Source organism: Pongo pygmaeus, chromosome 15 (genome assembly GCF_028885625.2).
Source record: "Pongo pygmaeus isolate AG05252 chromosome 15, NHGRI_mPonPyg2-v2.0_pri, whole genome shotgun sequence".
In the NCBI taxonomy this organism is placed as follows: domain Eukaryota; kingdom Metazoa; phylum Chordata; class Mammalia; order Primates; family Hominidae; genus Pongo; species Pongo pygmaeus.
Window position 1 is genome coordinate 54340477 of NC_072388.2, and position 16433 is coordinate 54356909.

The 16433-nt window shown below is 35.1% G+C and overlaps 1 protein-coding gene across 33 annotated transcripts in view; it reads left to right on the forward strand.

The window, feature by feature from the left end:
• Positions 1-14234, forward strand: part of KTN1 (kinectin 1) — a 103260-nt gene extending 89026 nt beyond the window's left edge. For 12 of the 33 annotated variants that reach the window (XM_063651612.1, XM_063651621.1, XM_063651618.1 and 9 more), the window contains 9 exons: positions 1324-1404; positions 2158-2247; positions 2377-2469; positions 3220-3291; positions 3519-3602; positions 3762-3845; positions 6421-6504; positions 8003-8095; positions 9213-14234. In XM_063651612.1, coding sequence (XP_063507682.1) covers positions 1324-1404; positions 2158-2247; positions 2377-2469; positions 3220-3291; positions 3519-3602; positions 3762-3845; positions 6421-6504; positions 8003-8095; positions 9213-9347 — 816 coding nt within the window. In that variant the 3' untranslated portion in view covers positions 9348-14234. The remainder of the gene's footprint in view (positions 1-1323; positions 1405-2157; positions 2248-2376; positions 2470-3219; positions 3292-3518; positions 3603-3761; positions 3846-6420; positions 6505-8002; positions 8096-9212) is intronic. The other 21 variants (XM_054449125.2, XM_054449137.2, XM_054449131.2 and 18 more) reach the window with 4 other exon arrangements.
• The last annotated feature ends 2199 nt before the right edge of the window (positions 14235-16433 follow it).

The window sequence follows — 16433 nt, forward strand, 5'->3', positions numbered from 1 at the left end:
CTAAACTTTCTATGTGCTAACATTAGAGTCTGGCATTTTAGGTTTGTAAAGATATGAAGGACAATAAACTATTTACGTTATAAAATAATAAAGCAATAAGCTTCATTAACATTAAGATAAGTCAAGATAATCAGTAGATATAAAAGTACATAAATTTTTTTTACTGTTTCCTTTTGCTGTTTTGCTGAGCAGTCAACATAGGAGAGATCTAAATTACATGACCTAGAGGGAAATTTACAAACTTTAAGCAACGAAACTAGTTTTTTATCTTAATTTATGTTGGGTACCAATAGTTGAAACTGTTAAGTAGGATTCTGACAGTGTACATTTAGTCTTGGTTCAGATTTATAATGTGAGAATGTTAAATAGTGTTTTAAAACTAATTTGATATTAAAGGTATTGTACTATGGAGTGACTCAGCATCTACTTTTGTTTTTTGTTATTTGATAGTTTACAGAGAACCCTGATTCAGCTGCATATGTAACAGTTTATATTATAGCAGTTAATAAAAATTTCATGAGTTTTTTTTCTTAAATTTAATCCAAAGACTTAAAAGAAGGAATAAGAGGAAATTTGATTTAAAGTATCTAACACACAGATACACTTTATCAAAGTGTAAAATTCAGATAAGCATCAATAATTTAGAGTAATTTATTCTAAAATTTAGAGTAAATGCCAAAACTGTAATATATGCATATTTACCAGCTAACCTGTCAGTACAAATTGAGTTTTTGTTGGATTTAAACAAGTAAATGTGTATGCATATCACTTCTCATTAGGATTTTTAAAATGCTTAATAATATTTCCTAATTTGAATGAAATAATTTTAGAGTCCTTGGAGCATTTTCATAGAATTTGAAATCCTCCAAATGAAACATCTTCAGTTGAACCTCCACTTTATGAACTCAAAATACTTCATTTTTGAGAACTGTTTTACCTGGAAACAGTTTTGAAAAATTATTCTGGGTTTTTTGTGTTTTAAAGATTATTTGTCCTGGTGCTAGTAAGTGGTAGAGGCCAGATTTGAGCCCAGGTTTTTCTAACTGCAACTGCAGAATTTAGTTGAAAATACTCTTGGTTAGGTATATAAGATTTTATTTTGATGGTAGGTACGTAGGTCTGTTTTTAGTGCTTGTTTTAAAAGTGGGTTATGTCCAACTTATGCAGTAATTACATTCCTCTTTGAAATTTGTAGCTATGTCCTGTTTGTCTATGTAGGTTTCTTTTATAATTATCTAATTTGGTTATTTTAAATGTTTGACCTATTTTATTTGGATTTTTTTTTCTTTGGAAATTAATGATTTTAACTTTTCTCCTCCACAGAGTTACAGTGAATGGTTGCATGGATTTGAAAAAAAGGCAAAAGAATGTATGGCTGGAACTTCAGGGTCGGAGGAGGTTAAGGTTAGTTCAACAAATGAACTGTTTGTAATTTAAACATAGAAAAAAGAAGAATAAGATTTTGTCTTCATGAGCTTGGAAAAGATAAAAGATAATCGAATAAGGCTCTTTTGAGAAAGTGTAAGAAGGTGATTTCATTTTGTTTAAATTTTAGTTGAAATACAGTAAGTTGTCTTTGCATTTGATTTGTTTACAAAGCTAGTGTTTGCCATTCCTTTAACTCTGTATTTTAATTGTTTCTAAAATTGAATATTTATCCCTTACTATCTTTTTAGCCTAGGTTTAAAAAGTAAAGATCAGTCGAGATAGGTAGAATCTCACTGGTTTGCTGAAGCATCCCCAAATACATCGTTAGAGGTATTTAGAAACTGGATTGGTTTTTATCCTTGGCTACTGAAATTGGGGGGATTTATTATTATTGTTTTCTTGTATCTCAAGTGGCATGAATAAAATCCTCTTTCCCATGTGTGTAGTATAGGCATTGTGACCGTCCTTCACATGTGGGTCTGCTTTGATCTTACCACCTGACTAAAGACTTTAGTACCAAGACTATTTATTATAACATTGTTTAATAAAAATGACCAAAAGGGTCATTGAATGAACTTCACTGCTACTTAGAAAGGTTGAAATGTAGTGTTTCCTTATAAAACACTTTGAAACCATTTATCATACTACAGTATTAAGTACTAAAACAAACTTGAAGCGTAAAACTTTCCGGTAGAATTATGGAATTTTTCTTTATTTCGTTCTTTGCAGGTTCTAGAGCACAAGTTAAAAGAAGCTGATGAAATGCACACATTGTTACAGCTTGAGTGTGAAAAATACAAATCCGTCCTTGCAGAAACAGTAGGAAATGATTTTTAATCTACATTTTGATTTTACTTTAAATCATTACCTTCTTCCTTCGTGGCCTAAATAGTTTTATCTTGGCATTAGAACATGAATTTTTCAAAACAACTATACTTTTGTCTGTAGGAAGGAATTTTACAGAAGCTACAGAGGAGTGTTGAGCAAGAAGAAAATAAATGGAAAGTTAAGGTCGATGAATCACACAAGACTATTAAACAGGTATTTACAAAAGAAAAGCTTAGAGCAGTGGTTCTCAATGTGTGGGGCTTGAACCAGCAGTATCAGCATCACCATGCACATTCTTGGGCCCCAACCCAGCTACCAAATCCAAAACATGTATGTGGGGTGGCAGCAGTCTGTGTTTTCATGAGCCCTCCAGAATAGTCTAATGCCCACCCAAGTTTGAAAATCACCGGTTTTAAAGTATGACTAAAGGGTAATCATATAGAATGTAGAGTGCTAGTTACAGAACTATCGTGTGATAAGGTAAAGAATACTGGGTTCAAAATCAGTTTTAAAGTATTTAACCCATAATATAGAATTCAAGAAAAAGTTCTTCTATTCGTGGGACCTGAATGTTATTGTGCAACCTTAATTTTTCTCCCTTTTACTTCAGCGTGATAAAGAGTACCATTACTCACTTATTTTTTGGGGCCAATGTGCAGAATTTACAGTTGCTGATGGTACTCTAATGCACTTGCAGAATAAATACAGCTGAATATCAGTTAATACTAATCAAAAATTAATCACTTTTAGCCGAGCCTGATAGACAAATGGAGTAGGTTTGGACCACAATTTAAATCAAGTTCAATGTGACTCATTTTTAAGGTCTTTTAAAATTCAGTAAGACTTTAAATGAGATGCATTTCCAAACCTTGGAAGTGTCTTTTAATTGATCAGAATTCTACAGGATAGAAACTGCTATATCCTTGGTGGTTTACTTGGCCATATAATTGTTTCACATTTCAGATGCAGTCATCATTTACATCTTCAGAACAAGAGCTAGAGCGATTAAGAAGAGAAAATAAGGATATTGAAAATGTATGTTATTTGATTGTTTTACTTGTAACCTATGGATTTGTTTTTAGCATTAACGGTTGTCTGAAGATCTATAGTTTAAGATTACTTTATAGTTATGCTCTTAATATCTTGGGTAGTGTTTGAGTTGATATAGTTTTATATTCATAAGTGTCATAATTTTGCCTTGTGGGGAAATATTATGAAAGGAAATTTTAAGTGTGTTAACTTTTCCTTTGTTGCATTGCTAGCTGAGAAGAGAACGAGAACATTTGGAAATGGAACTAGAAAAGGCAGAGATGGAACGATCTACCTATGTTACAGAAGTCAGAGAGGTACTTAAAACAGAATCTTTTCAAACTTGCTTCTCAATTCAGATTAAGTTTATAACAGTGATATTTCAGTATAAGTTGTTTGTGGCAGAGCTTCCGAGTAGCATACAAAACATGGGCTATCATAAGGAGATCAATCTTAAACTCTAAACTTCATTGCAGCTGAAAGATCTGTTGACTGAATTGCAGAAAAAACTTGATGATTCATATTCTGAAGCAGTAAGACAGAATGAAGAGCTAAATTTGGTAAGAAGCTTGTCCTCCACTGGGTATCAAGTAGGCACTGAAAACACTTTGTTGACATGTGGAGAAACCATCCAAGCTTTTTTTTCTTTGCTAACATCTTTAGCTTGGCCTTTTTGTAAGTCTAAGATAATCTTCATATTCCGATGATTCCTAAGATTATCTTTCTTTTCTTGACTCCTAAAATGATCCGTCTTTTCTTAGCTCCTAACAATGGCATGTTTGGCTTCCAACTCTTTTTCAAAATTTTCGATGTTTTATAAATCCTATTTTCTCAAACAGCAGTCTTTTCTGTGAATAAAGAAATGAAAGATTGGCTGAGTTACGAAGATTTTCTTCTCAGACTATCATAGCTAATGGGGCCTTTTATTTTCTAACCTGGGAGAAGATTATATTGAAAGTCAAAGACACGTATTCTTCATTCAAGGGCAGTAATCTAATCCAGTTTCTAATTTTAACCTAGTCTCTCTATATATTACAAATATTAAAAAGCGTACAAGAGTCTTTATTATCAACATACTATTTAGAGCATAGTAATCCTAAAAGCATAGACTTTGAGATAAAGTTAGCTAAATGTCTTAGAACATATGGTACCCTGTATTCCTATTCTCAAGTTTTCTAAAAACTGTACTGATTGTGACAGATTTAGCTATTAGACAAATATGGCTGTCTTGCTCTCTGTTTCAAACAACAATTTTTAGGTCTTCCTTGTGAGTTAAAAATTGTTACAGCACAGGGATTAGATTTTTTTTTTTTTGAGTACCTTAATAAACTCTCAGAAGATTACAGTAAGTAAGTTTTTTCTTTACCCAAAGTTCACCCTGCCCAGTTTGGAATTTTCTTGTTAGCATTATTCCATGTACCAAGAAAACTTTAACTCATTCATTTGTGGTTGGTATCCTATGTTATGGCAAAAATTTATGGGAATCAATTTTTAGAGTAGAGCTGTGTGAAATACAGGTTGCATATTCTTTATCTGGAATGCTTGGAACCAGCTATTTTGGGGGGGATTTTGGATTATTTGTATTATATGCTTGCTCTGTATGTGTCCCTTATCTGAAAACCCGAAATCTGAAATGCTCCAGTGAACATTTCCTTTGAGTGTCATGTCAGTGCTTAAAAAGTTTAGGATTTTGGAGCATTTCAGAGTTCAGATTTTCAGATTAGGGATGTTCATACACACACAGCCCTACACACACAGAGCCCTACACCTCTAATTTTTAAATCTTTGTTTTATTTACCAATGTTTTACTTTAATTGAACTCATTCACACTGCATTGTGAGACTAGTTCTATGCTATACATTGCACAGATTAGGACTGTGATATGTCATGGCTATAAGTCCTCACTCTGTGTTTTTAAAAAATCATTTCTAACTAGTTGTTAGAGTTTTACTTATTAACTTTGGTGCTTAGTGGCTGACTCAACAGTTACATGGTTACATCTCCACTCAGCTTAATGCTTTATTTTGATTTTTTGTCCCTCTACTTCTGTCAGGAGATCATTTTGAGTGGTTGATACTTACTTTTTTTCCCTAGTCTTGAGTTTGGAATCTTTATTTTAATGTTTGTTTGCTCAGAATAACTGCTGCTACTTTTTATGATAAAATAGCTTTGTTTGCCTGTGCGTTCTTTGTGTATTCTTGGGCCAAAAGATTCATTTCTCTGATGGAGAATATTAAAACTCAAAGTTGTGTAAAGGAGCAAAATTTATTTGGGTACTTACATAGAATTCCTCAGATAAAATTTCCAAGTGGAGTTTCCCTCCGCCCCACTGCCGCCCCTTTTTAATTCTCCCTCCAATTTTAAATGTCACTGCCTTGTATTTCCCGCTTTGGGCCTCTAGAACTGTTTCAAAAGTGCCCATGGGTGGGAAGCAAAAACAAATACCTTATGAGAATAAGAAGACAGTTTTTTGGGAGCAATATAGTTCATTTTCCTTGCTCATATTTAATTGGAAAATCAGAGAAGTGGCATTATATATTCGCACTGGAGTTACAGAACTTTCTGTTTTGACAGATTGGTTATTCATAGGTGTGTCGTAAGGCATTTCTTGATGGTATAATTTAGGCCAGTGTGGTCTTGTACTACCCCTTAGTGAAGCCTTAAACGATGGTCAGTATTTTGGGAGTTTTAATTTGACTGGATTTGTAGTCTTCTGTTCAATGTTTTTAAAAATATTGTATAATTGACTCTTTAATTGAACTGTATAGATTAAGAAAGCCTTTAAAAACTAATGGATAAAGTATCTATTTGGCTTTTAATTTGGAATAATTTCAGTGACTGTTACAAATAGTGATACCTTTAAAAGGCACTTTACTGGAATTTGATGGTTTTGTTTTTGCATTTGCAGTTTTCTACTCTAAACTGTAGTTCATTTCTGTGGCTTTTCTTATGTTTAGCTTTACAGATGGGAACCTCTACTGCTTAGCCTTTCTATACATCTGGTGCAGCATATTGGCTAATCCACTGTGCATAATAACTGTTAGCAATCCCATTCATTCTTCAGTCCTAGAGGTATCAGCATAATCAAAGAATGATGCAAATTAAGTTAATTGTGGTGTTCCTTTATTTTTACAGTTGAAGGCACAGTTAAATGAAACACTCACAAAACTTAGAACTGAACAAAATGAAAGACAGAAGGTAGCTGGTGATTTGCATAAGGTAGGCACTGTTTGTCCTAGAGATGTAGTATCACGAGCCTATGTTGTGTGTTTAGTCTTAAGCAAACTTATGCTGCTAATTCTGGATTTGTTGTTTTGCATCATTATATTAACCTTTTATAAATTTAAGCTGCTTGTTATTAGTTACTATTTTGGAACGAAACTTTTCGGCTTGTTTTTCCAGGATTCTTAATTCACCTCATTATTTCCTCACGTTTCTATAATTAATTGCTTTATAAAGTACAGAGTAAAATTTAGTTGGAGTTATTAAAATTTGGCTGCATCCATATATTTTTTAAAATTGGGATTTGGCTGTGTATTCATTTACAAAGTATGTTTCTCTTGGTATTTTGGATAAAACAAAGATATAAATTTCTGTTTTTTTCAGAAGTTTTTCCTTCATTTATTTCTTCATACAAATATATTTTTCCTAATCTCAATGCAAATGAATGATTTTTAGGACTGCATTTCTTTGCATTGGTTTGACAGATTATTTATAATTCTGTTTTGAGGTCTATTTTTAATAGTAGAATTCACATATTCTTATATCAAAGCTGTTTTAGAGCTATGGTAGTGTTTATGGATATATCATCATTAGCAAAACAAATGTCACTTTTTGGAATTGCAAGAACAAGAGGTACGCATGCCTTAAATTTTGATAGTATAAAATGGAATCCCAGAAACCCAACAGTAGTAATTTATACTCCTCTCAACATGGTATGAGAACGTGTATTTCCCTATACCCTCACCAATATTAGATATTGTCTAACATTTAAATATTTGATATTCTGATAGATTTTAAAAGTTATCTCATTTTAAAAAATAATTCTCCTTTTAAAGAGTTGAAAGAAATTTTTTTTTTTGAGATGGAGTTTCACTCTTGTTGCTCAGGCTGGAGTGCAATGGCACGATCTTGGCTCACTGCAACCTCCGCCTCCCAGGTTCAGTCGATTCTCCTTCCTCAGCCTCCCTAGTAGCTAGAATTACAGGCATGTGCCACCATACCCAGCTGATTTTGTATTTTTAGTAGAAATGGGGTTTCTCCATGTTGGTCAGGCTGGTCTCGAACTCCCAACCTCAGGTGATCCGCCCGCCTCGGCCTCCCAAAGTGCTAGGATTACAGGCGTGAGCCACTGCGCCCAGCAACATGGCCCTTTAAAAAGTAAAAAATATTCTTAGCTTGTGTTCTGTACAAAAACAGGCTTTGGGCCAGATTTGACTAACCTTTAATCTAGACTAATACTAACCGAAATATCAACTACGGTTATTTCTGTTTTTAAATTTCTTTATATAGTTTCTGTATTACTTAAGCTTTTAAAAACAGTGAACATATGTTCTTATAATCTGGTGGGGGGTGAAGCTATTTTCATTTTGGAGGGAAAAACCTGTGTTGTCTTTTGAGAGGAGCTTTTACCTTCTACAAAATGAATAAAATTATTCATTTTTTATGTATTTATCAACTGTATTATTTAGTAGCTACCATATTGCTTTCCTTATAGGCTCAACAGTCACTGGAGCTTATCCAGTCAAAAATAGTAAAAGCTGCTGGAGACACTACTGTTATTGAAAATAGTGATGTTTCCCCAGAAATGGTATGTATTTTCTTCATCCCCAGATCTCTGAGCTAGTTACCTTGTGACCTGTGTGAAGAACAAAAATGTATAAGGTCCATCTCTGAAAGTCATCTTTCTTGAAAATATCCTGTCCCTAAAACGTAGTGTTTTCACTGATGTTTGATCTCATTTTTGCTTAGTGAGGTATGTTAATTTTAAGGGTTGTGTTGAGAGGTATGGAGCAGGGGTCCCCAATCCCTGGACTGTGGACGGGTACCAGTCAGTGGCTTTTTAGGAACCAGGCCACACAGCAGGAGATGAGTGGTGGGTTAATGACCATTACCGCCTGAGCTCTGCCTCCTGTCAGATCAGTGGCAGCATTAGATTCTCATAGGAGTGCAAACCCTATTGTGAACTGCATACTCCTTATGAGAATCTAATGCCTGATGATCTGAGGTGGAACAGTTTCATCCTGAAACTATCCCCGCACTCACCCATCTGTGGAAAAATTGTCTTCCACAAAACTGGTCCCTGGTGCCAAAACGGTTGGGTACCGCTGGCTTAGAGTATAGACTCTGGAGCTAGACTGCCTATGTTTGAATCCTGGCTCTGCCACTTAGTAGCTATGTGAATTTGGGCAGATCTTAGCCACTTTGTGCTTTAGTTGCCCCATCTGTAAAAGGCAATGATAATAGTACCTATCCTGTGGGGTTTTTGAAAGAAGTAAATGAGTTAATACATAAAACACTTAAAATAGTAGGTGGTACTTACAACAGTGCCTGGCACTTACTTAGTAAGAGCTCAATATATATTAACTTTTTTTACTATTTGGAATGTGCTTTCTTTTGCAGGGCAAATTTTTTTTTCTGAAAGAAAAAATGGATATATTTCTGATATTCATAGATTCTAGATTTTTTTCCTTTTGTGTCCAAGTGACAACATTTATAACATAGTTTTCTTTGGTGCCAACTAGTTTGCACCACTAGTTAGCAAACAGTATTTCTCTATGTGGTTTTTGTTATTGTTGATTTTCATGTCATTGTTCAGATTTTTTAATGTTTGTGTTTAAATCAGCAATATAACATTTTCTGTTGTTTGGTTGTACATTTCTTTTCCTTATGTATGGAGTTTATCATCACTTCCATCTTCTTTTTAGGAGTCTTCTGAGAAGGAGACAATGTCTGTAAGTCTAAATCAGACTGTAACACAGTTACAGCAGTTGCTTCAGGCAGTAAACCAACAGCTCACAAAAGAGAAAGAGCACTACCAGGTGTTAGGTAAGGACAACTGAAATATTGCTGTCTATGGGTAATTGACGTTAGGTGTATGTGTAATGTGTATTTACATAAATAAAGGAAGCTCACTTCACTAGAGGAAATATTCCTTCTTTATCTCTCTCAGAACTTCAGATGACAGCCTTAAGCTTTCTTGGAGCTTTAGTTCTATTTTGTGCATATTTTGAAGGTCTTGTAGCTTGGAGGGGTTATCTTTGCCTCCTTTGACCTTTGTATCAAACAGATTCTCTTGTAACTTGGCTGCCTGGGTTTTTGTGTGTTGCCTCAATACCTGCAACTGCTTCGTTAGTTTATTCTGTTCTCAGTTTAGAGTAAGTATCTGTGACCTTTTCTCCCCCTTCCCTTCCTTCCTCCTTTCCTCCTCCCAAAATAAAATGACCATAACATTTTAACTGAGGTAAGATTGCTGAACTGAAAGTAAAGTCATCACAGTGTCATAAAATTGAAAGCTGGTTTTTATTCAAGTTTGCTTTTGTTAGGTAATCTAAGAAATTTATTCATTAGCTCCTGAAGTGAGATTTTTACTTGAGGATAGCTAAACCCATAATTAACCAAGTCATGTTATGAGCTTTTATTGTCTATATTACCTTGGAAGGCTCAGATTTGGTAGCATTTTAAAATGACTTGTATTCCAGCGGTGAATGCAGTTTTTGTTTTTCTGGTTGTAGGTTTTTTTTTTTGTTGTTTTGTTTTTTCTGTTGCTACCTGGATTTTACCTGTTTTATGAATAACTTAAGTCACACTGCCTAGAGTGTAATTAGAGTATTCAGATATGCACTGAATACTTCAGATATTCTTCTTTTGAAGATATTTTCTCTGAAACAATCATGATATCCTGGAGACTCTGAGGGGCAACTCATCACTGAATTATCCCTTTCAGAACCCCTGATAATACTGTGTTGGGCTATACAAGGCCTCAGGGAGAGCTTAGGTATTCTGGAAAAGTTGGGATGGACTTCCATTTTGATGTTACAGGAGCATTTTGTCTCACTTTAGAGTGATCATCCTCTGGCCTACCTTGACACATGCTCTCCTTCAAAATGCTAATTCAGGTCAGTTATCTCTAACATGACTTTCTATATGATAAGCCCAGCTCATTCTTCAGCATATCAACAAAAGTAATTAAGCCTCATCCCAAATCTTTTATCCTTGGTAAGCTGACTTCTCCAGTTTCCCAGTGTAAAAATTCTGCCAATTTGCTCGCTTTTCCAAATTAGGAAGTAACCTTGCTTCCTAGGGAAACTCTTCCATCGCTCCTTCCCAGGACTTCAGCCTTATTCTTTCCACTGGCTCCCTCTGTTCAGTCTTGAAAACATGCTCAGATGGCTTATTTTAACCTTGTACTTCCTTCAGGTTACCACCGTTATTTTTTACTTTTTTACTATTTAGTATTCTTAAGAAAATACTCTCTATCTACTTATTTATTGTTATTGATTACTTTATACACTCTAGAATGGCTTTTCTTCCTGCTATTTCAATGAAATCATTTTTGCAAAAATCATTAATGATCCCTAATTGCTAGATCCAATATAGGCCCTTCTTTTGCATGTGATGAGATACTGAAAGTACTTATGAAATATGTCAAAAATGCTGATGTTAGACCTTTGCGTTATAAGGGAAGGGTTTCATTTCTAGAGAGCTTAAACAATTAAAAGATTGCCTATTACCCCTTGCCTTTAGACCTAAGCAATATTCTCTCTTTAGCATCTCATAGATGTTCTTTAATATTTTTCTTTTCTTCCTAAATACATAGTCTGCTCATTTTAAGTCTTGTGAACTATTTTTGGCTTGTCCGTTGCCACATTTGTTTTAATTGTATTACATTTGAGACATATGAATCATTGATAATAACACTTTTTCTTTTTGATTTACAGAATTATAGTAATTTATTAAAATATGTCTGTATACCCTCACAATGCAGTTGGCAGACAGCTCCCCTAAGTGATAGCACAACATTCTTTTGTCAGCTGATAAACATAAGTCCAAGTTTGGCAAGTGGGTGGTTGACAGTATTATATCATGAATGATAGGCTAGATTGTTATGAAAATAGAGGCCCACCAGACCCTCTCGAACTTCTTCATTCCTTAGGCTCTGCCTGGCATTGACGTTGATAATTCTTCCTTATGTGCTTATGTTTTGGTTCCCATAGCTCTTCTTTATACCCGTTAAATGTTTGTGTTACCCTCAGGTTTTTATCCTTAGCTATCATTTTTGCTACATGTATTCTCCCTCCCGTATACTCTATTTAAACTGACACGAGATGATTAAATTGAAAATAACACATTTCTTAATCATTAGAATGTAGGTAATAGGTTAATATATCTAATGTCAAGAAACCTTTAAAAATATACACAAGTACTTATGAATTGTTTATGATAATGCTGCACATAGTAAAGGGAGAGTTGTTTTTAAAAACAAATATGCAAGAGATAATATGCAGTGATGTAGTTTTTCTAAATCCTGATACATAGTATTTAGCGTTTCTTAGAACTGATATCTTTAATTTGTGAAAACTTTTCTTTTGGAAATTTTTTTTCCCATTACCTATTTTTCCTCCCCCCCATCAAAAAAAGAAAAGGGTACCATCCTCCTCTTTCCATTTGAGGGGAGTGGGAGATTGATTAAGATGCCTTTTATATGAATTGACAGTATTGGCATTTTATAATATACTTTTTTGTTCCCAGATATCTACTCTTTATGTTTCACATTTGCCTGGTTTCTAAGTTTTCTAGGTGTATTTCTAACCAAATCAGAAAACTTTATTATCCCAGGTTACCTTATCTTGGAACCAGTTTGTAGAATCCTGTTGAGGGAGGATGATAATTTAAATAGCTGATACTTCATGAGTATGCCTGTAAGCATAAGCATGCTTCCAACATGTGGCAGCTCCTTTAATCTTCACAACCACCCTGTGCGTTAGGTAGGTAGGTATTATTATTCCCATGTTACAAAAGACCCAAAGAGATTCTATAACTTGTCCAAGGTCATACGGCTAATAAATGGGCGAGCTGGGGTTTAAATCAAGGTAGTTTGGGTACAGGGCTTGTGTTGTTAATCATTGCTTTTCTTCTCCCTAATTCAGGCACTGTGTTCACTGATCCCTTTTGTCACTGTTTTCTTTTCTCCTCATTTTGTCTTTTTATTTGTTTATTTTTTTTGCCAGCCTCTTAGAAATTTTGTCAGTGAATTCTGACTTTTTCCTAAAGTTGGTATTTGGTTTGTCAGTAGTGTATTGGAGAGGCTTACAGTATTATCCAGATGAAATGGAGGTGAAGCTCTGTGTGTGCTCTCTGTACCCCCTTTAACAAATAGATTCTTAAGTGTTTCTGGAAGAAAAAGTCCTTTTGTAGTGCTCCTGAAGTACAAGAGTTAATGCTCTGGAGAAAAACTTATCTTATTTCTACACTGAACCTTGGCTATCGTATGGATCAGGTTTTCATTTTCTGTAATATGTTTACATAGCACTTTAGAGTTTAATGTACTAGTGATCTTTTTAGACTTTCCAATCAACTGTTAATAGCCAGTGATAACTTTGCTTTTTAATTTTCCAATTGCTTCTTTCCTCTAAACTTTTTATTTTGAAAAACTTCACACATAAAGTTGAAAGAATAGTACAACACCCATAAACCCTCCACCTGCTTCATCTCTTTCTATATGTCTACATATTTTGTTGTTGTTAAACTAATTGAAAGTAACTTTTAGTCGTTATGACATTTTATCTCTAAGTACTTTAGCACGCATCTCCGAAAACAAGACATTGTTTTACCAATCAGTGGTACCATTATTACATCCAAAAAGACAAAATAGTAGTTATGTAGTATCTGATATTAAACCTTTGTTCACATTTTGTCAATCGTACCCAAAGTAGCTTTTTAACTATTTTCCCCAAACCAGAATCCAAGGCAAAATTTAACATGTTGTGTTTGGTTAAGTCCTCTTAGTCTCTGTAATGGCTTTTGAAGTTTAATTTCTGTAGTCATCTTATGTGACTTAGAAAACTTCATATGAGCTAAAAAAAAAAAAAATCTATTTCTGCTCTTTTAAATTATTTGTTCACTGGGGTAAGGTTGTATTCAACCTCTTTTCATTGCTACTCACTCACTTTAGCTTTACATTCTCTTGAGTAGGACTTAATAAAAATGGATTACCAGTGTTGTTGTCTTAAATGTTTTCTAACAGAATTTGGCTCACATTCAAAAATATCTACCTAAAAGCTTGTTTCCTTTGAATCCTGAGATTTTTCTCATTTTGATTACCATTAGTGTGAATTACTTTGAGTCTATTTGAAAGGGCCATGCTAGATCAAATGGAATATGTACTTTTGGTGTTTGACAAATGTCTTCTGATTGCCTTCTGTTGCTTTGTTTTAAAGTGAAATTCATTCTTTCTGATCTTTTACAGAGTGAAGTAATTGGGAAACTGTTCATTTGAGGATAAAAAAGGCATTGTATTATATTTTGCCAAATTAAAGCCTTATTTATGTTTTCACCCTTTCTACTTTGTCAGAAACACTGAACAGAGTTTTGTCTTTTCTAATCCTTGTTAGACTACTGATTTAAAGAAAGAAAAAAAAAAGCCAACTCTGTAGACACCTTCAGAGTTTAGTTTTATAATAAAAACTGTTTGAATAATTAGACCTTTACATTCCTGAAGATAAACATGTAATCTTTTATCTTATTTTGCTCAATAAAATTGTTCAGAAGATCAAAGTGGTAAAGACAATGTAAAATTTAACATTTTAATACTGATGTTGAACACTGTTTTACTTAACATTTTGGGAAGTAACTGCCTCTGACTTCAACTCAAGAAAACACTTTTTTGTTGCTAATGTAATCGGTTTTTGTAATGGCGTCAGCAAATAAAAGGATGCTTATTATTCAAACTTGACTTGTTCTAATTTTTATTGAGCTTTAACAGATTTCATTAGTAGTACAGATCATTGTAATTTAGAATACAGCTATTAACTGGCAACCATTCAACAAGATAGGTTTATGTAGCTTCTATAACCTTTCTAACTGGTGCTCTGGGTCCTCTTCGGTTTGGTCCAATATAAAGTGCCCCAGGAGTGCTGGGGTTTCAGAAAGGACAGAGCAAGCGTTTAGAATTTCAGACTTAACACCCACACTTCAGGTAGAGGAGCTCTATTTTTACCATTACTATTATTTTTTTGAAGTAATAATTAACTTTTAGTTTTCTTTTTCAGGCACTGTTACACCGTTTACATGTGTCATCTTTTTTGTTGTTGTTGTTATTGTTGTTACTGTTTTTTGATACAGAGTCTCACTCTGTTGTCCACGCAGGAGTGCAGTGGCACGATCTGGGCTTACTGCAACCTCCGTCTCCTGGGTTCAAGCGATTCTCATGTAGCTGGGATTACAGGCACCAGCCACCATGCCTGGCTAATTTTTGTATTTTTAGTAGAAAAAGGTTTTCACCTTGTTGGCCAGGCTGGTCTTGAACTGCTGACCTCAAGTGATCCACCCATCTTGGCCTCCCAAAGTGCTGGGATTACCGGTGTGAACCACTGTGCCCGGCCGATGAAAGTTTTTTTTAATAATTGGTTAAAAACACTTCAGATGCTGAATAACCACTGAGAAATATCTTGTGCCATTGAGTACTGAAGTACCCATTAGGCTGCACTGTGGTCATCTTGTTATTTTGGTGCACATAACGGTCATGCTTCTGTCATGGGGCCTCTGCATTTTCTCTTCTCTGGGCTTGGAACTCTCCTCTGGTGTGTCAGCTTTGGCTTGCTCCTTCACTGTGTTGAAATCTGCTTAAATGTCACCCTTCTCATTAAGTCTTTCCTGACTATCTGCTATCCTTCTGCCCTCCCTATTCTGCCTTATTGTCTGTCATACTTGATTTCTACTCCCCTTGTTCCCACCAGTAAGTAAGCTCCACAAGGACAAGAAACATCTCTTTGGTTCTTTGCTGTATCTGTAGCCTGAGACAGTGCCTGATACGTCATTGTGCTCGACTATTTGAATGAATGGATAAAATTCATTTTTGGAGGTTGAAGATTATCTCAAGTGGTGCTTCCTAACCTTTTCACTTCACTGCACATGTAGTATTTCTAAGGCATATAGAAATCAACTGAAGTGACTTCTTATGGTCAGTGAGGACTGGTGTGGGGATTCAAGCTACCTTTTGCTACCTTTGCTGCTTTCAGCAAATCATTAGGAAATTGATCTGAAGGCCAGATACTACATCATCAGCCTCTTTCCTTTGTCCTTTCCCATTGCCTAAAGGTGCTCCTGTTGCTGCCACCTGTAACAAACAAATTCTGCCTTCCAAGTTACAGTGTCTTCTTGCTACTCTTCCTCTCTTCAGAGCTAAGTTCCTCAGAAGAATTGTGTAATTCTATTATTTTTTTCAACCTTTCTGTATGTTTGAATTTAAAAAAATAAATTTCAAAGGACTCTGGGGACACAGTCCAGTCTCCTGTCAGTTTGTATCCCTTCCCTCAACATCCCAACCTTACAGTCATTCATCTTTTGCCTCTGAAGTAGCAGGAAGTTCACAACATTGCCTTTTCTAACTTGACAGCTGTAATTGTTAATGGTTCTTGTATGACATTATTAAAAGTTGTGTCCCTGATACTTGCATCAATCTGTCCTTTCTCACTACAGAATCACATAGGAAAATGTTATCACACTCTCAGTGATTGTTCAGATAAGCGAAGATAATTCTCTGCTCTACGTTCATTCCCCTTACAGTTAAAGATTCCCAGCTCCTTAGTTGCACTGAGTGATTAAAGGCCAAAGTAGCCTCCTTGCCTCAATCCCCGACTGTCCGCCTCCTCCCAGTGTATTACAAACCTATCTCCAGGAGAGGAAGGGAGCATCAAAAGAGAAGGAATTCTGTGTCATCAAACTCAATGGCTCTCCTTGCCACTATCACAGTCAACTGAGGCAGAAAGCCCTAAGAAAATGACACATTGAAGAAAGCTTACAGGAAGAGCATAAAGAATAGTCAGGGGCAGACTTCTTGATCCCCAAAAAGAGAAGAGAGAGACATGGAAGGGAGGAGTGGGGATGCCTGTGAAGCCGGCCATACCCCTGGGTGTGGGGTAGGAAAA